General features: G+C 34.0%; 1 protein-coding gene across 1 annotated transcript in view; it reads left to right on the plus strand.

Moving 5' to 3' along the window:
• The first annotated feature begins 512 nt into the window (after nucleotides 1–512).
• LOC149784705 (uncharacterized) overlaps nucleotides 513–27,715 on the plus strand; it is a 74,789-nt gene continuing 47,586 nt past the window's right edge. The window contains exons 1-4 of the mRNA XM_089932738.1: nucleotides 513–787; nucleotides 13,337–13,870; nucleotides 18,381–18,487; nucleotides 25,180–25,431. Coding sequence (XP_089788864.1) covers nucleotides 550–787; nucleotides 13,337–13,870; nucleotides 18,381–18,487; nucleotides 25,180–25,431 — 1,131 coding nt within the window. The 5' untranslated portion in view covers nucleotides 513–549. The remainder of the gene's footprint in view (nucleotides 788–13,336; nucleotides 13,871–18,380; nucleotides 18,488–25,179; nucleotides 25,432–27,715) is intronic.

The following is a 27,715-nucleotide window of genomic DNA, read 5'->3' on the forward strand; positions in this document are numbered from 1 at the left end:
ATTAATGTCTGTCATGTCCATAGGTTACTAGAACCTAAAAATGGACCTGGAATTCCAAAGTTGGAAGAAACAGGAACATTTAGCTTGGGCTCTGCAGTTTTGTAATTAGTGCGGGAATTGATTTTATAGAAAATAAAGCATAATCATTTCTGTTTAAAACAAGACACTGGATATTATAGGAATCATTAAAAGAATTTTTAATTATCTTTATTTTTATGTACAAGTGATGGGTATACTTTGGATTTGAGGAGACACAGATTTGCCTTGCTTCAGATGTGCACCCTTGAAAAAGCCTGCTAGATTTGCATTGTCATTTTCAATTCCTGGACTTCAAAAATAACTTGTTTTAAAACTAGTTATTATATGTATTCTTATTGTTTATTACACTTTTAGAAGCTGGTACTGCCTTCTCTGACAAAAATAATTTTCCTATTTTAAAACAACATACGTTAGTGCATTTTGGACTAATTAAATCTACTGCCACAATATAGATACTATATATTTAATTTATCCATCATTTGCACAGGTATTCCATTAGAAATTTTAAACATGGGTGATAGATCCATTCAACTTTTTGAAGAGGCTCTAAAAGATGGAAAGGAGACAGTATACAGCATACGAATTATGGTTGTTGGACACATTGGTGTAGGCAAAACAACCCTGGTCAAGCGCCTTCTTGGGGAGGAGGTCAGCATTTCTGAGAGATGTAGCACAGAGGGCATAGATGTCTATGTCAACTGCTGTGATGTTTCTTTATTGACCCATGAGTGGACAAGGCGAACAAAAGGTATATGGGCATGCAAAATCAGAAAAGATCCACATTTCTGTATTTATATACATGCTGTGAAGTGAAAAATATGCTGTTATGTGTCCATTTTAGTATGTTTTTTGTGTGTGTGCTTTTAAATAATGCTAACTCTTGTATTGGATGCTGTTTGTACACAAGTTACCTATTTGCTTTTAATTACAATTGGCTTACAGTAAAGCATTCCATTGTTTCATATTAAGGATAGTATTTGTTAGGAAATCTTCCTGAGAGTGTATAGCAGCAGTGTGTTTAAATTAGCAGCATCAGAGAAAAAGTCCATCACAATGCTACAAGCCATGTTTGATTATGTTTGCTGTGTGTGATGCCTTCCTGACTCAGTTTATTGATGTCCAAGCTGGATGCTCATTCATGATCATTATCTAGACCTGTCAACAAAAACTTGCTTGAGAACTCTGAAATATGCTCTATAAGTATTAAAATGGATTAGCCATGTTATATTTCCAAGTTTTATTTTATGCCTTAGAATTCAATCTAAAAGCACATAAGCTGCAGAAAAAGAGCATACATTGGTAACAAAACCTTGAAAATGGAGAGATTGTTAAATAACTACATTTCACAAATTAAGTGAAAAATGTACACCCCGAACATTTTATATACTTCATTTTGATTGTCATTACTCTGTCATTATATTAAATGAAAACAATTGTCGTGAGCTATGAGGTAAAACTATCCTAACTGATTAGAACCACCCAGTTAAATAGGTAAGACATGCAAATCATGCTATATTTACACCCCTAGCCCCCACTTTGATTATGGAACTTTTTTATGGGGTGTAAAATAGGGACGGTAATTTTTGCTAAAAAAAAATTGGAGATCCATGAGATTATTTTGAAAAGTACTTTTGTGGATCCAATCGCACTGGAGGTTGTTACTGTATTTTGAATTTTGAATCAATGTTTGAAGAGTAATTTACGTTGAAGTTTGCATTTCAGAAGGCCTGGCCAAATGTGACGACTAACTAAATCAAGGACAAACTGTCCACTGCTACAGTTTTGGTAATATTGGATGTCTTCACAGACAGTCTATTTCAAATGTCAGAAATTTTTTATGTAAGATACTGCCAGTCATGAAATATTGATATGCACTTTCTTTTGCTCAAAATGTGTGCAAGGTAAAAGCAGTCTGTATATTATGCGATTAAAAATGGCTTAGATAATTTAGTTCAGGTTTAAAAGAGCAAATATGTGGCTGGCAGATGTAACAGTTCCAATGTCATACATCATACTGGGTACAAATCACATGGTTAGTATCAGTCCCTACAAATTGGAAGTATGCTTACATTTTATTAAACCTTAGTAAGGCCGAGAAAAGTTCTTTAAAAATTTTCTTTTAAATCCTAATTTTTTCAGCTTGGAGGTATGGAATTGACTGAGTTGTAACTACTGTATGTTCGGTCCTTACATTCAAGATAATAATCCTTATAAAGTCTTTTCCAAGTCCTTACCAGATATTTTCCTAAAATGGTACCCAAAAATATCAACACCAATTGCTAGCCATGCACAGAGTGTGGTAACTGTAGATGATGGTAAAGTCCACTTATTGTGTGGAAACTATTTGTTTTGAAGTAACTTTGACCTTGGCTTTTGACTCCAAAATAGATAGGATTCTTTCCAACCACAAATAGTAGCCAGAAGTTTGGTAACTGTATGTTGTGAAGAACTTTAGTTACTAGCACAAATCAGCTTTCTTCTGTTTAAGTGCTCTTGACTTTCAAACTCTGAAATCAATATAATTCTTCCTTTCCCCAAGTGCAGACTATGCACAGTTTCATAATTGTAACCATGGAGAACTTGAATTATTGCACAGAAACTTTTGTCCTTCTTTCAGTCATAGGAACCTTGGCCTTTGAGCCCCAAATCAGTAGTGTTCTTCCTTCCCCCAAGTGCAAGGTATCGTAAAGTTTAGAACTGTATATGATTGACAGAAATGGACACTGTGTGGATATTACATTGGTAATGAATAGTAAGACGGATAACATCAAAACATAATACACTTCGCCTAATGGTGGGTACACAAGTCTTGTTCAGCAATGTTGAGGTTCATGTAAAGTCCATTTAGAGGCAAAAGTAGAAATATTGTTTTCATACTTGTTAATTTTCAAGCAAATATGGCGTACAAAAATAATAAGTATACATTGTTTGGAACAATAATGGATTAGAAATTTTAGATTTCAGATGAACAATGGACAGATGTTGGACATATTTATGTACATATACTTTGAACACCCTATACCCATACCCTTTAACATCCTGGAATATTATTTTACAAAATCATATTAAACAGACCTTATTAAATTATAAAATAACATTTTCATATGGTTAACTTCCTAGTAGAACAAGGGACTTAGAACTTATTTCATTTCCTGGATCAATTTCAAGCATCCCACATAATATTGTATCTGCTTAAATTCCACTTGTTCAGTTTATGAGCATCTTGAAGTGACTTGTGTTTTTTCACCACATGTACATATGAACAGAGAAGTGGACATTTTTAGGCTCGAATATTCATGTTTGACTACATTGTATGTTAGTAACACAGTTATTTGTTGTTGTGTGCATTGTATCATTTAGTGTGCTTTTTCCTTTGCTTTGTGTAAATGTACATGTGGCTTTCATCCTATATGCACCTTTTGGCTTTTGGTCACCCTCTGTTGCATGCTAACCTGCTTTGTAACATAGCTGCATGGTGAGTGGTATCAGTACTAACACCATATAAGCCATTAACCAGGCAACGTCAGTTACAGAAAGACCTGGGGGTTCCGGTTAGAAGGATCACACATAATAATTTGTGTAAACATTTGTGTTTTTATTGTATCATTCTTAGCCAGCTCAAAGAGCAAGGAACATATTTCCTCTGCAATAGAATTTGTTAAACACGGTAATACAGGTCGTGTCTTTATACAATGGCCTGACTATTATCATTTGTATGTACATGTAGTGGTATTTCTGTGATAATCTCCCACAAGGTCTTACAGTGTTGGCCTGACTATTTAGGTGAAGTAGCCAGTTCCCTAAAACTCCAGGCTTTTAGGGGTGCCAAATTAGATGGAAGTGACCTTCATTTTTTGGGGTGATGGGTGGTGCTTCAAGGTCATATTCAGCCTGTATACATTACACTTCAACTATGGCTTAGTATATGCATTTGATTGAATTGAATTGATATGCATATTAATAATATTTGAGTGCATTTGTTTGAATTGAATTGACATGCATATTAATAATATTTGGGTGCATTTGTTTGAGTTGAATTGATATGCATATTAATAATCTTTGGGTGCATTTGTTTGAATTGAATTGATATGCATATTAATATTATTTTGTGCATTGTTTGAATTGAATTGATGTGCATATTAATAATATTTGAATGCATTTGTTTGAGTTGAATTGATATGCATATTAATAATATTTGAGTGCATGTTAATAATATTTGAGTGCTTTGTTTGAATTGAATTCATATGCATATTAATAATATTTGAGTGCATTTGTTTGAATTGAATTCATATGCATATAATTAATATTTGAGTGCATTTGTTTGAATTGAATTCATATGCATATTAATAATATTTGAGTGCATTTGTTTGAATTGAACTGATAGGTATATTAATTTTTGGGTGCATTTGTTTGAATTGAATTCATATGCATATTAATAATATCTGAGTGCATTTGTTTGAATTGAATTGATATGGATACATTTTAATATTTGAGTGCATTTGTTTGATTAGAATTGATATGCATGTTAATATTTGAGTGCATTTGTTTGAATTGAATTGATATGCATATTAATAATATTTGGGTGCATTTGTTTGAATTCATATGCATATTAATAATATTTGAGTGCTTTGTTTGAATTGAATTCATATGCATATTAATGATATTTGAGTGCTTTATTTGAATTGAATTGATATACATATCAATAATATTTGGGTGCATTTGTTTGAATTGAATTGATATGCATATTAATAATATTTGAGTGCATTTGTTTGAATTGAATTGATATGCATAAATTTTAATATTTGAGTGCATTTGTTTGATTAGAATTGATATGCATGTTAATAACATTTGAGTGCATTTGTTTGAATTGAATTGATATGCATATTAATAATATTTGAGTGCTTTGTTTGAATTGAATTGATATGAATATTAATAATATTTGAGTGCATGTAACGTAGTCAAGCTAACCCTTTGAGACCGGGCAGAGTTTTAAAGAAACAATAAACACGTTCGTGGATGACAAATGATAATATATTAAACACTGGTACTAATGATATGAAAATAATACAGAAACATATAAAATGAATATAAAACACATATGAAATATACTTTGACTACTATGTCACATTCATGCAGTCAAAAAGTTCTAGCAACTCCATATAAACTTCATGTATACAAATATCTCTAGCAAACTTTTATATAAACAAATGCTTGTTGCAAACCTATATAATCAACTACTGGTTGCAAACATTTATGTAGTCAGACACTACTGTCATAATTCACATGTAGTCAAACCACTAATTGTTATTATGCTTTTACTTGAAGTCAACACACTACTTGTTATTGTGCTTTACTTGTAGTCAAAACACTACTTGATTGGAAAATACATGTTGACACGGCCTTCTCTCTGGCACGGTCACTTTCACCTCCGCACTTGTACCCGCACGTTGGCACTGAATTGGTGGGTTATACTAGTAATGGTACACCAGACGTCATGGTATCCACAAGCTCATCCGGCTGCTCATAACCGGCGAGCTGAATATGGAAAATAAACACACCTTTCCAATAGTCTAATTTAATTGGAATGGGCTTTGTTGCAACTACTTTAAGAATATACGATAGGTACGAAGTATGACATAGGAATGCTATGCAATAAAGATAAATATACGTAATGCTATGACATTAATACATACATAATATGTTTTCGAAATTAGTCGTGATAGCGACTAGATGAAATTAACTCGCTACCACATTGCCTAGGTTATATCTTAATAGACTGAATTGCAAATGCGATAAACGATGTGACCACCTAATACAACAATGAACGTGCTTTTACGAAACTGAATAACTGTTTGGCTCTAACTAAATTACAATGGCACCTGCCCGACAGCTGAATATGTTTAGAGCTTCCCTCTATATTGGCTGTGCCCTTCAATATCTCTACCCGATATATATAGTAGTGCGCAATAATATATTATTTCGCACGTGCCGCGCGAGCAATAAAAGCGTCACGCGATACGACGAAAAATTACATTTACAGAAATATTACGGCGCGTGAAACAAGACCACCTGTTTATATGAAAAGTATGGAAGACCAAATGAGCCATATCGGGCATTTCGTAACAGTGCATTTGTTTGAATTGAATTGATATGCATATTAATAATATTTGAGTGCTTTATTTGAATTGAATTGATATGCATATTAATAATATTTGAATGCATTTATTTGAAATTTGAAATGAATTGATATCAAGCAAAATTGAGCTAAGTTAGGCCGGTGAAGATAAAATGATGATGTGGACAAACTCTCGAGTTAAGAAAACTTGAATAATGTTGATGAATTCTTAGATGAAGCATGTACAGATTTAAAATTATTGGGGATATAAAGTGGGTGAAAACATTGTTGACAATGACTTAGATATTCTAGTTTCCTACAAAAGTCTTTTGAATTAATGCACATAACTTGTTGGATAAGCAGTAACTTAGATGAAATGAGAATGTCAGGTCATTGATGGTTATGCTTATAATTACTTTAATGATTTAGCTTCTTATGACAATTATGGGATTGTATTTTTGAAGTATTGATTTAAATGGGATTAAAAGTTAAAATGTCAATCACGGGAAGCATTGCATTTATTATTTAAGCAAATACATGTACATCTATTTGCAGCATATAGAAAATTCTGAGGTATGAGATTTAAAAAAAATAGATTTAATTCAGCATAGAATAACATCATAAAGATACATGTAGCTTATCAGAAATAATTCGAGTTTTAAAAATACTGAGTTCATCCCTCACATTCACCTAGGGTGGCCATTTTTTGATTGGTTCTATAGTGGACAGTCCTGTTTTCAACTGGTGTGTGCCATATCAGGTACTAATACACAGGTACGAATCACAAACGAATATTACATTTGTTTGTGTTGGTAATATATGCAATTTATTCAACATCATGGTTAAGATTGTAGATATATTGGTGCTGCAAATACAAAGACCGTATTGGACCTATCCTTGTGTGTTTCCTCATAACACATTTACATATGGTGGGTCAGGATTATGTCAAGTTTAGGGACCTAATTCTTCCTGGCCTTAATGTAACACTTTTTACACATGTGTCTAGTGGTTGGCAAGGGAATGTCTGGTATTCTCATGTACCACCATTAGGGCATAACCGATTAGCATTTTTCTACTGATTTCCGATTCCGGATTTTGGGCATGAAATTTTTCCGATTCCGGATACGATTCAATTAATCGGAAATGCTAAATTAAAAGGTTTTTCAAATTAACTTTTTAAACCGTGTTACACACGTTTTGCATATCACACCGATGTCACAAGGGGAAGGATATGGCAGGACTCTAGCAAAATGCAATGAAGTTCAAAGCCACAAAGAATCCATGAAATTTTTTATTTTTGTAAAATGCACTGAAACATTATAAACGTTTTTTCTACGATCACATTGTTATACATAATGATTATAAAAACTTATGATTTTACAAATAAAACTCGCAAACTGAAATCCACGTGTTATGGCGCCCTAAGTATTTATTTTCCTGTGATATTGTTCTTGTTTTTTGGCAAAGATATTATAATATAATAAATTTAGAAATGCGAGTTAAAGAGTCTTGAATATTGAATCATTTATGTCGACCAGCTGCCAGTTCCGACCCATTCTTTGTTCAACAATTAGTTGATCTTGCCGCCAGGCTTTAATTTTCCCGCCTTAATCATTTATGTCGGCAAGCGGCCAGTTCCATCCTGTACTTTATTCAACAATTAGTTGATCTTGCCGCCATGCTTTAATGTCGCGGTCAAATAAAAATAAAACAGGCTTTTGTTTGGTCCTATAAAGTTGGCCTCTTGCGGCGACTTAAATAAAAGCAATGAAATCTGATTGATTCTTGCATTTTCCAAAGTGATCGGTGATTGAAACAAGTTTATTGTGCTGTGAAAGTTTCCTTATTAACTTTATTTATATTTACGATTGTAAGAATCATTTTCTTTTAATACCTCATTAGCATGTGTCAGTGTATTCAATATTATGCCTTCATTATTGAGGATGTTGACATAAACGGGTAGGACTGTATTATATATTTTAATAAAGTTAAATCTTTCGGTCTAACTCAAGTATTATCGTTTCACCCCGTTGTGTTGACCATATTGGACTTTTCTGACTTCTTATTTAACTTTATTAACGCACTATCGAATGACACGCAGTGTTAGACACGGTGCTATAGAAATTCAACTTTATTATTTTTATTATCCGAATCGGTCGTTCCTGCCTTGTCCGACTCCGATTAATCGGAAGTTCATACTATCCGGTGGAATCCGATTTCTGGATCAAAAGTCAGTTATGCCCTAACCACCATTGGTTACCCTACTTTGACTATACAGCTCAGTTCCTATAGCAACTGATATAAACGTTGATAGTTTGTTTATGAGTTTAAAGAGAAGTTGTATACTTTGGAAGAAAGAAAAACGTAAAAGTCCCTAAATGGACAGTGTCTTTTTACATGGTGGCTATGTACTGAATTTTTTAAAGACTGTTTTCATGACTGCCATGTACTCACTATAGAAATGTCTATCCTCATGGCAACCAGCTAATATATTACAGATACATCTGAACTATTCTGAACTTTCATGAAATCATCAAATGAACACTGGCTCATGTTGTTGTTGTTGTTGTTGTAGGGTTTAACGCCATTTTCAGCACAAGATAGGCTATACATGGCGGCCAGTATAATTTGGTGGAGGAAGAACCCTGGAAAACCCAGGGATGAACCACCGACCCAAGAGAAGCTACTGGCAGGCTTTCTCACGTACCAACGTTAGCCGAGGCTGGACTCGAACTCACGCAGACAGAGGTGAGATGGCAGTGATCCGTAATGGCGAGCACTTTAGACCACTCGGCCACTCGGGGCCCCCCTGGCTCATGTTATAGCAAATTAAGAGTATTGATTAATTGATAGATTAATGGGGGTGTCTGAATCTCTAATGACATTGTTATAGGATTGGACCCATCCAACTCTTTTATCCATTAACTAATATTGGTAAATGCTTTTGTAAAGAGCACCTGTGAAGTGATGAAGTATAACACAATACCAGTTTTATTGCTATTGACTTTTTTAAAAAATTGCCCTAAATATAATTGGAGTGAAAATTAATATATTTATTTTATGATTGAAAATAAATTGAAATGCTTTTCAGACAATTTCAATTCTTAAGTGCAAAACCTTTTGTCAAATCTACAAAATATATGGACTGTTTAGGTGACCTATATGGTTAGAGCATCCATCTTGAATGTGGGAGGTTGCGAGTTCGAACCCCATCTAAGTCATGCCAGATACATTTAAGAATAATTTTAGCATCTGCCTTCATAGTCACTCAGCATTAAGATGTTTGTGTTAGGACTTGTCTGCCTGGTGTCATGATAATGTGGCTGGGTGGGAAATGATGCTACATCACTATAAACTGCCACACTGCAGACACCGTATGAAATAAACCAACTGGCCAAGGCAGGGATTTGTCATGGATTCTGGTTATTAAAAGCCATGTATTTGAAACCCCACTCTTATATTACAACCTTTGAAAAATCCACACAAAATAAGAAATCTAAGAGGTGGGTTATTGACCGAAATATTTAAATTAGCCCGTACGGGTTTTCAAAACCCGTGTCTTTATATGTACAAAGAATAACAACACAGATTCTCTTTGGACATGGATTCTGTGTGAACACAGATTTTCCTGCAGACACGGGTTCTCATGGTGCAAATACGGGTTCTGGTGCAGACATGGGTTCTTCCTGTACAGGGTTTCTGTAGCTGGCATAATGGGGTTGAAAAGTTGGCATTTGTTTTGAACATGATGCCAACGTAACAATAAAAGTTAACAATATCATATAACTAAGTATGTTTGATCTTTAAAGGATATATTCGGCTTTACTCAATCTCTAAGGAAATTGTCAAGGAGAAAAATTATCATAGAAGTATATACAATATTTTTTATTTTTTTAATATATAAACAAAAATTGAACTGTAACAGTCTTAGTTACTGGATTTGTAATAAACATTGACTGAGCACAAAAATTAGAAAGTCCATTCACATTATTGTTTCTGCAGACTTTTTTTTAACTATCTTTCTTGCATAACTGACTCTTTCTGTTAATGCCTCATTTATTTCTGTATCAGTCAGGGGCCTTCAAGTTGTTACTTTTGCACCATCATCTTACATATTCTGAAAATAGAACATTAAATATATTAATAATCAATAAAATATTACTCAATCAATTATAAATGTTTAATATTTTTTCTTCATATTTTGTTTCATATTTTATTTTCCACTGATCACAGACACACAAAAAACATGACTTTGTTGCCACAGGGCAGTCAGTGTAGTGATATGACTGAATGTTTTTAAAGCTACATTAAGAATCCAGATCACACACACACACACAAAATACACGACAGATTAGGATTGGTTATTGCCATGATTGCAACACATGGTGCAAACAGTCTACACATATCAGGTACATATAACTTTACTTAAATTATGTGGCCATGCAAATTGTTTTGCCAGATGAGGTATATGGCAGCTATGCAAATAGATTTTTCCCAGTTAGGGTTGACAGGAGAAAGGCAAATGGCCTTGGTCAAAAATTATACTCTCGTGCTTAAAAAATGTGAACTCAGCAAAACTTTTTTGTCCAAAATATTGCCTGAACTTCCAAACTTTAACCGGAAAGTAACAAACAAAACAAAAATAATAATTAAACAGTAATTTTAAACATCACAATCTTTTTAGCTGAATCCCGACAAGAAGCCAATAACGTCATTATCTACTTTTCTTGAAACCCAAAAGGTGATTTTTGTTTTCCTGGAATCATGAGTTACAAAAACAGTATAATCTATTAAATTTCCATAAAGTCCGTGTCACGGAGATGGGTAACAACGGGAGTTCGGAACATGTATTTAGTCCTGTCCTCTTTTCAAGGTTACCGAAGTAGACCGCATGACACGGAAGTGAACATGTACTTGAAGTAATTTGACAAACTAGGACAAAATCACAAGTTAGACTCAATGATGGAGCAACTCTGAAGTAGTAATAATTTAAAAACCTTCATTAGGTATTGTGCAGACTGAAATGGTTAAGTAAAACTAGGTATATGGTCAAATCAAGCATGTCAAAGGCCAGGGAATCGTTACCCTCTATTTTCGATAACCGTGGAAATTTTGCGCAATATCAGCAGACAATAATACATTTGTTTCATTGGACTGATTTATGTTTATCACTAATATATTGTTTGGAATGTGCTTGTTTATACTAACACTATTTTTCAAGTGACCAATATGAGAGTTACCTATTACTTGTCCTATTCTTAGAACAAAGCAGTATCAACAGTAATCAGGGTAGTATTATTGCAGAAAGTGAAACAAAACAGGGAACCCTGGTTTAAAGTTGACTAATTTAAAAAATATGCACAAAGCAAGTTATAATATTATAATAATAAATGTTGACTTTATTTCAACTAGCAACGAATAATATGTAAAATAATTAAACAATATATAAATATACGTAGTAAAAACATGACTATTTAAATTACATGATCCTACTGCATAAGTACAAAGCAATCAACCATCAAATAAATACAGTAAGTACTCCACTCTACATCTTTACATATTTAGCACTTTGCAGACCTTACCTTTCTGCATCCAAAATATTCATGGTAGAGTTATGAAGCTCAGTGATTGTCATACCACCTCAGTAAGAATATCCTATTTTCAAGATGTCATTGTTGCATATACTGGGATATTTCAGTCTTTTTTGGCTTCCTGTTTTGTTTAATGCAGATGATGTGTTGATAAGCATGTCACAGGAATGGGTAAGTTGCATCAGCTCATAAGGTAGAGCACTCAGCTGGAGATAGAGTTAGTCCAAGTTCAAGTCTCTGTTTGGCAGCAAAGATTTTTCCTGTGATATTTGGTGACTGTTGGGATAATGCAGTATAAGCATATCATGCTCAATAAAGGAGATGACTTTGCTTTGTATTGGGTAGGTCAGCACAATCATGGATAATGAAGACATCAGTACATGTCTTTGAAAAGCAGGGGAAATATGTCACAGAGATGAAGATGTGACAGTGGAACACCCGTCTAGAGTTGGTGAGGGTTTGAATTTGTGCCACAGTCTGGATGTGAATATATAAGAATTACATATGAAATAATAACACAGGGACTGAACATTATGGTAGTCCGAAGTCTGGGACCAATTTATTTAAACTGCAGACCAGTCTCTTTATAAGCAACACTAGCCTGTCAAACCTTTAATGGTTCTTATTTGTTTGGTAAATTGAAGAAAATATGCTTATTAATACTTACAATTTACACAAATGCAAGTAAATGTTGAGTGATAGTGAGAGGCTGGTGGTGTAAAATTTGACAGGAAATCTGAAGATATAGCATACAGTATGCTGATCACCAGTCTAAGCATGATCATCATCAATCAAACATTTGTTTCTTTTCAGCCACAGCTAAAACTAAACATCAGTTGTATCAGATTACCAAATCTTTTATTACTGGCCCCATCAAGTAGCCTGAGTTTTATTTGACCTTTCCCATCCAATTTTAGACATTTAGACAGCCAAAATATAAAAATGTCTAAAGGTTGGAAAGGTCAGAGGGACCTTGACTCTGTGCCAAGTGAATTGGTACGTTTGGCGCTATGGACTGCATATATATTAACTCGATGGGGGTTTTCCTATCTGTTTGACTGTTTGAGTCTTAATTGGTAATTGTGTTCTGTTTTATTTGTGTGCTTGATACCTTTTATTGTAAGAACATTTATATTAAACTCTAGCACTGAAATTCAAAGAGGAATATTGCAGACCTTTGCAATTTAGGGTCATGCTGGTCCTGGACTACTGAGACAACAGTGAAATAGCAATATTAGTGTCTTACTTTTGTATGAAAACTCATATGAAAAATTACCTGCTTGTTGTTTTCCACCTTTTTGTTGCTTCTTTTTATTTTTATTTTTTTTAGTATTTTGCATTCTTTTAGAAGCATGCATGAATTTCATTTTCTTACCAGATTTAACCTTGGTTAAATTCAAAAGAGATCGTACCTGACAAGTGGGTTTTGCCAACATCTGTGTAAGATGCCATGAAGTATAGTGGCAGAGAGTTGTATGTGGATGAGATGATACAATGTATGCCTAATTTACTTTTTCAGTTTTATTTCCAGCTTGATTACCAAATATAGAAACAGAATTCAGTTGCATTTGCTGTTCTTTTGTGTTTTCAGATTCAGAACAGGATTATCAACTTCAGCGCCTTGCCAGAGTCCTGAATGAGCAACAGTCAGTGAAAGACAAGGTTACTGATGAGGAACAGTTGATAATTCGTCCTCAAGGAGAGAATACTGTTAAGAGCCATGAAGAGGTTCGTGTTGCTGTTGAAGACAAGGATGTAGAAGTGTTGGACCGTCTTTCTCCTCAGCAAGGCTTTGGCCAAAATCTTTCATCTACTGCTAGTCAGAAAGGAGAATCCCTTCCACCATTAGTTCAGACGAAGCTTAGCCAGTCAGAAACAAACACAATAGCCATGTTAAAATTGTTGCAAGAAAATGCTTATAATATGAAACAAGATACAGGCAATACTTCACTGCTGACAATGTGGGACTTTGCAGGTCAGTTTGCCTTTTATACAACACACCAGACTTTCCTGACAAGACGGGCCATATACCTTCTGGTTTCAGATGTGAGTGAACAGCTGACTGATCTTGTAGCTGATGAGTGTTATTTTGATAGTGAGGGGATCATGAAGTGCAAAGTTCACGGTGAGTTTTGATGAGTGTATTTTTATAGTGAGGGGATCATAAAGTGCAAAGTTCATAGTGAGTTCTGATGAGAGTGATATTGATAGTGATGGGATAATAAAGTGCAAAGTTCATGGTGAGTTTTGATGTGTGTATTTTAACAGTGAGGGGATAATAAAGTGCAAAGTTCATGGTGAGTTCGAATGAGAGTGATATTAATAGTGATGGGATAATAAAGTGCAAAGTTCATGGTGAGTTCGAATGAGTATTGTTTTGATAGTGATTATATAATCAAGTGCAAATTTCATCGTGAGTTCTGATCTACTACTAGTCTGCCAAAATTAAATAATAAACGCATTATTCATATTAATTTATACATCCATCTGTTAGCTATTTTGTGTTTGCACATTACCTTCAACAGTGAACAATCCTTTGTCATTTTATATTAGAACAAACCTTAATTTCAGGGTCAAATGCTTAAAGGTCATTATCACTTTAATAGAAAGCAAACATTTATTTATTTATAATTACAAAACTTTTTTGTATGAGTTACGTTACGGGTAAGCAAGTAACCTTTTGATTTCACCGTTGAAAGGTTAAAAGTGAAGCAACTGTGACTAAAACAAAAAAATGGTTTCTTCACTATGACTTAATTTCTGCACCATTTATTGTTAACAGACATTTGGTCTGGCTTGTGTTTTGAGTAAATAAGAATCCCAGTGATATTAAGTATAAAAGGTTAAAGTTGGGGTCATTCCGAGTGAAACAGGAAAAATGGGTTCTGCACATTAACTTGAATTCTTCAGCATCTATGGTTACCAAGACATGTGGATAGCTTGCAAGTGGGGTGGGGAAGGAACTTGCTTAAAATGAAGGCAAAGGATCAAATGTCAGGGGTCGCTGACTTCAAGAACAAAAGGGGTATATGCATGATAACATAAAAGGAGCTTATGCACAATAATATAAATGCTAAATTAAAAACATTACCCAAACTGTGTGGCTGGCTTGCATATGATATACCTACTAATTTTCTATTCAACATGTCAAAGGTCAGTGATGCACTGGGTGAAAGAAAAGCAAACAAAGCAAATGGTTTCCATGGAATAACATTTTTGTGTCATTGATTTTGACCTGACTTTATGGATGACCTGCACTTGGGGCAAGTACAAAGCCTATCTAGAAAAAAAGGTCACTGTGACTGGAAACAGAAATGGTTGCTGCTAAATTTTAAGTTAATCTACATATAGGACCATTACATCAAAGGCTTATTAAGTTAAATATACAGAGATGACCATGAAAGACAGGAAATGCATAGTTATTTAATCAACCTAGAGGAACATTAAACATGAGAAGGGTATATTTGGTTAATATACACAGGTTACCATTAAACAATGTTAATGCTTATTAAGTTAATCCACATAGACAACCATTGAACACAGGATGGGCATATTAAAATAGTCTACACAGAATACCATTAAATACAGGAAGGGCATATTAATCTACATAGAGGACCGTTAAACATAGGATGGGCATATTAAATTAGTCTACACAGAATACCATTAAACACCTGAAGGGCATATTAATCTACAGAGGACCATTAAACAAAGGAAGGGCATATTAATCTACACAGAAAACCATTAAACAAAGGAAGGGCATATTAATCTACATAGAGGACCATTAAACATAGGAAGGGCATATTAAGTTGGTCTTCTGTTAGGAGTCTGTGCTCTTAAAATAAGTAACAGAAAAGAATGAAGACAACAAGCTTTGTAAAATTTTGACAAATAATTTATTTCCCTTGAATACAAAGTGAAAAGATGAGAAAAAAGAACTAATGGTATTGCAAATTAAATCCAAAAATAATCAAGAATTAAAGACACAAATCCTAGTAATAAAAAGTCCTGAATAAAACTCATCTCAAGTCCTAAAATGAAATTTAAAATTGAAGGTGATGACATGACTGTTATGGCCAGCATCATAGTGAAGTGTCGACAGTCTCTTGTTGAATCACAGAAATATTCCAGATTTGAATTCAGCATAAATTCCTATGAATGTTTTTATCAAAGAATTTTGTCAGAGCACTTTTGTATTTCCAGAGAAAATAATCAATTGAGTTCAATAATTTGAAGAAAGCAAAATTTCAGCCCAAACTGGACACAACATAATACAATTTAAAGTGCTAGATGTTAAAGCACAACTGGTAAAACCTTAAAAGTCACAAGATGATATAGTTCTCTACTTGACTCGTGTCACAATTTGCATTTTCTAAGAACAACCATTACCTAATGGAATGATCTGATGAGACTTGTTTATTTACAACTCATTAGATTAGAAAATTCATTTAGGAATCTCCAAAACCCTGACCCTGATCAATATATTTACTCCTTGTTTGTTTACCTGAATAATAATCCCGATAATAAGCTCAAACACATAGAGGATACTGAAGCTATTACTAGTTGTTTACATAAATGAAATTAAAAAAATTAAAAAAGTCAATAATGTCAAACAGAAATGAACTCAAGTTTGGACAAGGTCACGTCCAGCAAACAATGTTATATTACAATAGCATGTAATGAAATAACATTTTTTTTAAAAACTAACAGATAAACAATTGATTTAAATATACGTAACACTACATAGAAGACCATTAAACACAGGAAGGGTATGTTAAGTTAGTCTTCACCGATTACCAGAAAACAGAGAGCACATTAAGTTAGTCTACATAAAGGACCATTAAATACAGGAAGGGTATATTAAGTTAGTCTACACAGAGGACCATTAAACACAGGAAGGGTATATTTAGTCTACACAGAGGACCATTAAGCACAGGAAGGGTATATTAAGTTAGTCTACACAGAGGACCATTAAACAAAGGAAGGGTATATTAAGTTAAAGGTTGCAAAAATCACTTGTCCATATTGTCAAAGTTGGAAATTTGTTCTTATGGACAAGAAACATTTGCAAGGTTACTTGTCCATGGAGAAATAAATTTTGGCCTGTAACTTGAAAGAGCAATTGTTCCTGTTTTGTGTGGGGTATGTTTACAAAAGTACCATTCATACTTTCCAGCGAGTACTATACAGGTTTATTTTATATTTACATATTATATGTTGACATTTTTAAAATTCTTTTGCATTGAAACATTCTATGGATACTACTAGTAGGTGATACTTGATTAGGTGATAATATAATTTCATTCTCTGGAGGATGTTGCTTCCCCCACAAAACTTGTTTTGAGCGATCGCTGAAATACTTGCGACTATTATGCACAACTACATAGAAATTGTCCCAAGAATCAATGGCATTTTGTTACAAAGCTGTGTCTGAATAGTGAAAAAGTAAATGAAAGGTCAACTAAACAGGCTAGAAGTAAATTTGACTATGACAGGGAACATAATACAAAGAAAAAAATGGGAGTTCAAAAGATAATAGCTTCAGGAATTTCCTTGGTTCCATGCCAGCGAAGGTCAATCAGTCACATCATGTGTAATATATGTGAGAGATACCACTATACTGCAGACAAAACTGGTGGATTGTGTGCAAGACAAATAATCAAATGGAAAGACACTGCTACTAAGGTACAAAGCACAATAAATGTCAGTTAGAATTGGATAATGAGAAAGTAAAATCTGAGAAAAAGAGAAGTTATGGGTGATTTAGACAAAGTGATAAATAAACACAGTGTGAGCCAAGCCAATCGTTACAAGAAGCTATTTAGCATGCAGCATATGCCATAGCAAAACAGAGACTATGGAGTTCTTTGAGGTTTAAATCAAAAATGGGAGTTCAACGTGGAACTGATCACAGAAATGCATGCATAGATTTCATCAACAGTATATCTGATATCCTACTGAAAAATGTCAAAGATAAACTATCAGAAACTAAATTCATATCCATCCTTTCTGATGCTAGTATTGATTTAGCAGTCAGAGACTGGGTATGCATTCTTGTTTTGATAGTTTAATCCTGACCATAAAGTACAAGAAACCACATGTTGTAATATCCAGTATATTTTACATATCACAGTTCCATACTGCATGCATTTAAATGACGTAGTTTAATACAAGTTAACATTTTAACAGAACTGACTTCCTCTCTTCTTTTACACTATGAAAAATATGGACAAGTGTTTTTTTTGTGTATAGACATGTTAAATTTTTAATTGTCCTTGAGCAAAATTGATTTTGACAAGATTCCTGCATCTCACACAAAACACAGTAAGGGCATATTGATCTGCACAAAGGACAATTAAACCTAGGAAGTGCACATTAAATTGATCTACACTAAGGACAAATTAAACACAGGAAGTACATATTAAGTGGATCTACACAAAGTACCATTAACACAGGAAGTGCATATTGATCTGCACAAAGGACATTTAAACAAAGGAAGTGCATATAAATGGATCAGCACAAAGGACAATTGAACACAGGAAGTGCATATTAAGTTGATCTACACAAAGGACAATTGAACACAGTTACGGCATATAATAAAAGATTCACTGTAATATTTATTTTGTATTTATTTTCAGATCTGCTTGAGGTTTGGCTAAACTTGATACATTCCTGTGCAACACCCCATGAAGCTGGCATTCCCCCTGTAATTTTGGTGGGAACACATGTGGATAAAATTTTACAGGTACAAATCAAAACCGTTCATTTTAGCAGTATTGCAGTTTTCGTTTTTCTTCATTTTTTCTAATTATGCTAGTATTTGCTAAAAGAAAGTAAAGCAGAGAGCTATTGAGCAATATAATGTGAAATTAGGTAATATTTACAAAGAAATATTATGTACATGTATCCTTACAAAATTGTTAATAAATTAAATTATTTCAAATTACTGAAGATTGCAGAGCATTTTGGTTGATTCTAATGGTTGTTTAAACATTCTTGTCTGGGACATGTGATTTAAGTGTTTTATACAAGGACACAGAAGAAGCTGACCTAGCCTTCTATTGAACATTTGACCCCTGGATTACACCTAGTGGTTAGAGCATCTGCCTCGATTGCGGGAGGTCTTTTGTTTGAACCCCGGCCGAGTCATACCGAAGACTTACCAAAATTGTACTAACAGCTGCCTCACTTGGTGCTTAGCATTAAGAGGTTAGTGTTAGGACTGGTGTCAGGATAATGTGACTGGGTGGGACATGATTCAACATATCTACGGCATGATGCTCCAGTGCTAGACATCACCTTAAACTGTCACACTGCTGACATTGTAGCGATATGACTGAAAATTTGTTAAAGCTATGTTAAAAATCTAAATCACACACACACACACACCCCAATTACAATCCAGGCACTTTGCCAATAGAGCTACCATTACTCCAGAAATGTAGAAAAGGTTTTAAATGCTGATTGTTAGACTTCACAGGCACTAATTGGACTTCCTTAAATAAAAAAAATAAAGTCACCCATTATCAGATATTTTGTGATCACTTATGTAAGGCATGTGTGAGAAATGTATTGGCATTGATTGGTGTGCTAATAAAGTGTTGGCATATACTGTTGAGCTACGGAAGTGTCGGTATTGACTCATATGCTAAGGAAATGTTGGCATTTACTAGTGTGCTAAGGAAATGTTGGCATTGACTGGTGTGCTAAGGAAATGTTGGCATTGACCGGTGTGCTAAGGAAATGTTGGTATTGACTGGTTTGCTAAGCAAATGGTATCATTGACTGTTATGCTGAGGAAGCTTTGACATTGACTAGAAAGTGATCACCAGATTAAAATGGCTTGGACTAAGAATCACTAGCGAAGAAAGTGAAAGAAGCAGGACACAAAAGAGTAACTGTGGATCTAACTTAATGAAAAACAGAAAATAATTCCTTTGACTGGAATACAGCACATCCATTAGGATTACCGGTGTGACTCATCTTCATGTGCATATAAATAGCCATTATCAAATATGTAATTTTATCTCAATTATGATAATTATACTTTGTAAAAAAAGACCCAGACCATAAGTAAGTAAATGAAGAGAATGGTATTTTTTCCACACTTTTGTAATAATTTGTATTCTAGTCATCTACCTTTTACCTGGATAAAGTGTAACATTTCTGGCTGCAAATTTAATGCTATTTTGTGGTGGAGGGATTGCACTAAACACATTTGAAATGTCCATATGAGCATAATACAGATGCATGGAAGATTAAATAATGACTTCATTCCAAATTTTAGAGGTTTTGCATCTGGAAATCTTTTTTTATAAATCTCTTTTGTCTGATTGTTTTTCTCAAAAATAATAAAATGTAGTCTGTTATTTTAATTGCTCATATATCAAGGCAAGAAACATTTTTTGAATCTGTTTGACAACTGTATATTTTGATCCAAAAATTCAAAGACCTTCTACCCACCATTGTTTTTTAAACACAAAATTAATACCATTCATATACTAGCATTAGATTTGGGGTGTGGGAGTATGTATAAAGATAACCCAATTAATTGGTAAGTTTGTTATCATTAGTGAACTCCACAATCAAGTACCCCTAGTAAAATTGGATGGCTGTAAGTTTAATATTGTTGGTATAGTTTGCATTAAACAGATTTGGAACGTCCATGTGAGCATATGGATGCATGGAAGTTTAAATAACTACGTTACTCCATATCATATATGGGGCCGACCATACATTTTCGGCGATTGGGTGTGGGTTACTGGGATTTGTTTTGGAGCCAGGGTGATTTGTTCTCTTTTCCATAAATATTTTTTTCTTCAAAAAGATAGTTCATGTAGTCTCGTTTCATCTATAAATCAGAGCAAGAACTATATATAAATCTATTTGACAAGTTTAAATTTGGTTCCAATAACTTCCAGTACTTTAATCTCCCCAATAAACAAGAACACAATTCATACATTGGCAACACAGCATCGAGCACCTGTGATTGGCAAGGAATGGATGTGTAGATGGGTTTAACTTCAGTCTATTAGCCATCAAATACCACATTAAGATTGTAATTTCTGCCATTTCCCAGTATTAAAAGATTTTCTTAAGCTTTATGTAGTGCTAAACGTTTGGGTTTTAGCGCTTTCCAAATTTAGAAAAAATATTTTGAATTTCCCTCTTTTCAAGATATCAGGTTTGGGAGGTCTCTCCTTTTATGCAGAAGTTAAAGTGGCATGACCGCTATTTTACACATAAAATATAGTAAATGACCAGATTAGTTAGAAATATTATACATAATAATATTGACTAAATGATCAAGTTTGAAATTGAACTTAATTTTAATTTTGATCTTTCTTATTTATATGTATTCGTTGTTTATATACATTCTGCCCATGAAGTGCATTCACTCCGAAGCAGACCAGAAGTTGATCTTTGGAATGGTTTCATGTGTGTGGAACACACGAAGCAACTGATAAATTTTTCACAAAATTGGCCCTTCAGAATCAGTAAGGTTGCTTAAATGGTAATGGATGAAAGGTGTGGAGTGTCTTCTTTACAGTGGTGTGCTTTATGCATGGCTGAATGCGCAGATAGTATCGGAAAATTAGATCGGAGTCGTATAGGGGTCAGATTGTGACTGGCGAGAGTCAGTTACCTTGATTTAATTGGTGAGTGTACACTAGTCCTACAATGTAAGACATCAATTGTTGGTTTTGTTTTAGTGATATGTCTTACTATCCAAATAACGGCCTTGTATAGTGTGTTCCGCTGCCGTTGAGATTGGAACGAGTAGTCAAAGTTTCAGTTATATCTTACATTTGGCAGCAAATATCAACACTATTCCACTAATTTATGTGTAATTAATATACTTTCTGTGCTGTCTTTATCCTGGCGGAATGAAAATATGACACTAGCAAATGGACACATTTTCATGTTCTGTTGACAAACATTTGAATTTGTTGCATTGCGACGGTAGTCGAGGTATGTCGAAGTATGTTTATGTAGGTTCATGTGGCAGAGATGCTTCTTGAACAAAATGAAACGATGATTTACAGTTCCAATAGGCATAATATATTTTTATTCATTTTGTTAAAGAATAATATTTCAACTTAACCCAATTTTGGCATTCCTGGCTTTTATTGCTCTACATTCAACTGAAATGTAGGCCAACGAAACTTGAAAACAGGTCTATTTTGTGAGAATTTGAATTTATTAGAGAAAAGACATCAGAGTAAGTAAAGTCTGAAAATAACATAATGGCTTTGCTTTGTAGAAAAGTGCCGTTATTTTAGTTGCCAGTTGTGTGAGATAATCCTGAAATTTGACTTTCGTTACTATGTTGGTCGACATCAAAACACTATACAGCACCTTTAGTTAGACTGTAAGACCCTGACACTCAAAACATAAATAATTGCATCAAGGTCTTTCATGTCAGACTAAGTGTACACATAATTAGTTTGGCATTTGGCCACTAATTTATCAGACTTACGATATTTTGTTACACCTTACTGAAAACTGGTCATATTTACCACAAAAAAAATCAACTGCCTTTCTGAGATGGTCATGTCAGGGTTGGCAGGTCTGAGCTAGCACCAGGAGGAGATACAGCAGTGCAATAACCAATGCTAAGTATTACATGATTAAATTTACTCAAGAACATCTGTTTTGTAGAACGGCTTCTTTGTTAACCAGGTTTCTATATTCAGATTTGTAGATGTTATTGTGACTAAAAGAATGCATCAAGTTACAAAAAAAATTGATTAGTTGAAACCTCTTGAGATCATACTTTCAATATCTCAGCAATGCCAATACTTATGTGAGTGCTTATTTATCAGACTTACCCTACAATAGAGTTCCCACACTACTAGGAAATTCCTAAAATGTCAGAAGAAATGATATTTTTCCGATCATGAAAAGTGCTTAAAGTTAGCAGATATTGATGAAAGTTGGGAAAATGCCAGGAAATTTCTGCCACCTCTTGACAAAAAATTGTGTAATTTGTTGAAACTGATCTGATCACAAGTTAAATTTACTGAGTTCTGACACGAATATTAGGAGTTAGAAATGTGGATCATTTGAGTGGTTGACATAAACATATCTGTATTGTTTATCCAAATGCTCTGTGGATTAGAGTCATCTAGTAAACTGGTGAGTGAACACATAGCTAGATATCGGTATCTTCTTTTACATGGAAAGTATCAAAGCCAGTCTAGCGTCACAATAAGTCAACACGGTGGCAACATAGGTTAACAGTTTACTAGCTAGCCTAGCAAACTTAAACGCTTTACATCGAGTCATACATACGTGAAAAAATAGGAAAATTATTTATTTTCTCAGAAAGCATGAGTAAAACAAACATGTCTTTAATCCACGGACAGACAAAATGAAAGTAAAGCATTAATGAGATTTGACCTGGTACTCACCATTTCCAAGGCTAGTCTGATGAGTAAACAAATCTTGCAACCTATATGTTAATGACATCATACATCTAGCAGTCATGTGATATCAACAGTAAGCAATTATAAATGATGTAGAAGAAAATTTAAAAATATTTAATGAAAGTCTCAGTGTTTGTAAGAAAAGAAAAATGAATTAACACAAAATGTTCTGTATATTTATTCTGATAACATACATGGGTAAGGTTTATGAAACAGCACGTGTGAGCAATTATTTTGTTGTATCATGTGACTACCATGTTAAAGTGTTTTCAGCTTTATGAATTGGGGTCTGTCCAGGTTGCTGCGACATTGACAGGTTTCGGGTCATTCTCAGAATAAATATGTTGAGCATTATATGTCCTTTTTGGTTTCTTCAAAAGTTATTTGACTTTCATTTAATAGTTTCAAATTCTTGAACAACATTGGAAATGGGTTTGTTTTGATATCAATTGACTATTGGATCTCCATTGTTGTAGGTTTGTATAGTCATATGACAAATAATGTAAATGGTCTGAACTAACTGAAGTTTCATCAGTGCTTTAGTTTTGTCTCTGTCATGAGATTAAAGACATAAATGATTAAAAGAGTTGCAATTTTTGAGAAAATAAATCATTTTCTTTTAGATTTCATACAGGTATGGCTGGATGCTTGATTGTGTATGATTGCTAGGCCTGCTGGTTAAGTGACTACGATATGTCAAGACCACACGGAGGCGGCAAATTATAACTTTTCAATAAAGAATTCGCTTGGTCCACACACTGCAGGTACAAGCATAGATGTCCAAACATGAAAAATGGGGTGTGAATATTCAGAGAAAAACAAGATTACAAAATGGATTGAGATTCGTTACAGAGTAATAGCAAAAATTTGTAGTCCAAAATTTCTAATCTCTGAGCTGAACTTTGCTGCTAAGCTGTTACACTGTGACATACAGCTTGAAGTATTGGTTTCAAGTTTTAAATGGGTCACAGGAGAAATGGGAGATTGTCATCCCTTGTATTATATATTAAGTAAATTTTCGGAAATGATTTGATCCCCCTGTAACGTAATCGAGCTAACACCCTTTGAGACTGAATTGGTATTTAAGAAATAACAAATACATATGCGAGTGACAATAAAAGGATGTATTATTCTGTCACACTAATGATGAAGTAACATGACATCAAAGTAAATACAAAGGTACATAATATGGATCCAGTGGAAAATCATGATGAAGAACAGATATAATTATTTGAAATGTTCAATAATTATAAAGTTGTCTCAGATAATTAAACACTACCATGCTTTTTGTCTCTATGGCCAGCCAATATGCTGACCTTTCCCTATATAGTCAAACACTAATGGCATTCTTATAGTCAAAGACTATAATGAAATTCTCCTAGTCAAACACTATGACCTTCTTATAGTCAAACACTATAATGAAAGTCATATAGTCAACCACTATAACAACATTTCAAAACACGTCAAATACTGGAATTTATGGTGGTATAAGCAAGCCATATCAGGTATTTCTTAACACCCCCATGAGCATTAGTACAGGTTTGGCTACTGGTCTAATTTATATGAACTTACCAAGGTCAGACTTGTTTCTTTCCTCTGATACATTTTGTGGTTTAGTGCATGATCGTATATCTGATTTGTATGTTTTTTAGAGTCTTGTAAGATAAACAGCTTTTGATTTGAAAAATGCATACTTTTTTGGCCAGATGTGCTTTAATTTGAGTAACTTGAAGAAGTAAATTTCATCCTGGAAATTATCTGGAAATTTATCATTGATTAAGCTTGAGAACCATTCTGCTAATGCCCACATAAAAGAATAAGGAAGATGGGGCAAATGTTAAAGACATTTTGTTTCTATCTTTGTGCTCCAGCCAAACTTAATTCAGTTTGCTGGTTGTTTCATACACAGAAATTCTGGTGAAGGTGCATGCTCTATGGATCCTGCTACAAGCAATAAAGTAGGTGTGTTGGCCCTTACTAACGTTTTTGCCTATGTGCCTATTTCTAGAAATATCGTCATGAGATATGTGAGAGATACTTCAGAGCCATCCGCACTTGTGTAAGTGACAAACCTACCAGGTTTCACTTGGTTGATGAGGACTTTGCTATTGACAACACAGTTGTTGACAGTAAATTGGAGGATTTGAAGAAGAAAATTGTAGAGGTGGCATCACAGCAGCGATATTGGGGGGAAAAGATACCTGCACGGTGGCTTCCTCTTGAACAAGACCTGAGGAGGATGAAGGCTGCTGGAATCAAGGTATACATTTACATTTTGAATATATTAATGACTAGGCTATTTCAAACCCTATTTTGATAGCAAAGGAGGACATGTTGTTTTGTTGCTTTCCATCCATATGTACAGTCAGTGGTCTCCAATCCATTTTAGTATGATATCACAAACAACATGGAATGTGAATGATCTGTTTATTTCTTTTGGGCCATTACAGCAATGTGTAATATATTTATATCCATTGCTCTTCAACAGTTTGACAAAAACATTTTAGTACAATGGACCAAATATAGATGAGGTTGACAGCTTAGGAAGCTTAATGGTATTTAGGACACATTTTTAAACCATTTTTGGACCAAACAATTGTTAGGATGATTGAATGGAACCAATATTTAATTATAAAACCAATTAAATGACAATGTTGCATGGCCTGATTAGACATTCTAGCCACTACAGCAGTTCCAATTTTTTAACTTTAAAAAAGAGTTTATGAGATGGTCTTTTGTCCGTTGACCTTTTTATGTTGTCCGTTAACACATGTTAATTATTGGTACTCTTCCTCAACTATTTGGTTGGAACGTCATGTTGGCATGAGATTTTCGCAAACGTTCTTACAATGTCAACTTGTTCCTAAATGAAAATGGTGATGATGCAGAGTCCAGTATGGCTACCATAGTGGCCATGTTGAAAATCATGTTGTCACTATTCCTTCTGAATGTTATTTCATGTTGATATAGAATTTTCACTACCAGACTTCTTGTGATGTATAATTAGTCATTTTTATCACTACTTTTAAATGAATGATCATATCAGCGTGGCGATTTAAGACTGATAATAATATTTTGTTAATGCTAAATTAAAATGGTACGGATCTGATTTACAATACGTGACCATCTTGCAAAGTCGTTTTCGATATTCCACTTAAATTGATGTTATTTTGACATTGGGTTTTCATCAGAAGAGGTGTCATACTCGTCCTTATTGTAAAGGATTAACCATCCTTATTTTTAAAGGATTAACCGTCCTTACTGTAAAGGTCTAACTGACCATATGTCAGGCATGATGGCTATCTTGAAACTATTGTTATCTCAGCTTCTTCCAAATGGATAGCTATATCAAGACAGGGTTGTTGCCAATAGACTTACTATGATATCTAGTTGATCTTAAATCAAAATAGTGCCAGTTGTATTTCCGGTATGGCTGTCATGATGACTTAAATATTGTGTTGTCACTATTGCGTTCCTTATGATACGGGGTTTTCACCAAATCATTGTATTAAATTGGTTAACACAATCACATGACCACGAAAGCTTGAATGTCACATGACTAAGGAAAAACAAACATAGCTGCCAGAATTTGATTCACATTGATGTCATATTCATAAAGAATGAGAAACAATACAACTGTTTATCACCGATGAGTATTTTGTTATTTTGTGACTGAATGTCATCAAAATAAAACATCTTTACATTTTAATGGTAAAATGACATTTTTATCCAGTACATCATCTGCTATGCAAATAAGTCAACCTCCTCCAGAATTTGCATTACCTCTTGTTACTCGCAGATTTAATAAAAAACTGATTGTACGTTTTTGCTGTTGATGTGTGTATGATGTCACTTACGATAGGATTTATGAAACTTACAAATGCATGCATATGATATTCATTTTAAATCAAATATAAACTAATGATTAAACTTTAAGAAAATGAAACAAAATACAAAATGTTGAAACTGTTTTCAAACATTAGGTATTTTTTGGTTTAAAGACCTTTCAAAATAAATGCAAATCATATCAGTAATGAATATTGATGTTGGCAAATTTCAGTAACTACAAGTAGTAAACAATTAATTCACAGCACTTCATGTGCTAAGGGTTGGCTTCAGAAAGTGAAAATTGGTCTGAGAGAATTGTTTGTTTTTAAGGGCTTGTTTAATGATCCATATATGCAGATTCAGCTCTGGACTGGGAGTATATGCATACCATCATGGTTGCCTGAGTAGGTCAGATGTTTATATTTACCTGAGGATTTCTGATGCAAGATGGATCAGGTCATTGATTCCTGATTTTCTCACCTGGTTGAAGCAGTTGGAATGAGGCAACACTCCTGTGCCTTTGCTTCCTGTATCTCATTAGAAATCGTTGGTGCTGTTGGGTGAATGATTGCATCTAAACAATGTATAGAAAGAGCATTGACTATCCAGGTCATTGGTTCTGGGTCTGGTGAGACAAAGGTTAGGTATTTTGCATTGATCCACCATTGGTTCAACCCAGAAGGCGAATATATGAATGAAATCAAAGGGATGAGGTG

Source organism: Sinohyriopsis cumingii, chromosome 14 (genome assembly GCF_028554795.1).
Source record: "Sinohyriopsis cumingii isolate HCF-2022 chromosome 14, ASM2855479v2, whole genome shotgun sequence".
Taxonomy (NCBI): domain Eukaryota; kingdom Metazoa; phylum Mollusca; class Bivalvia; order Unionida; family Unionidae; genus Sinohyriopsis; species Sinohyriopsis cumingii.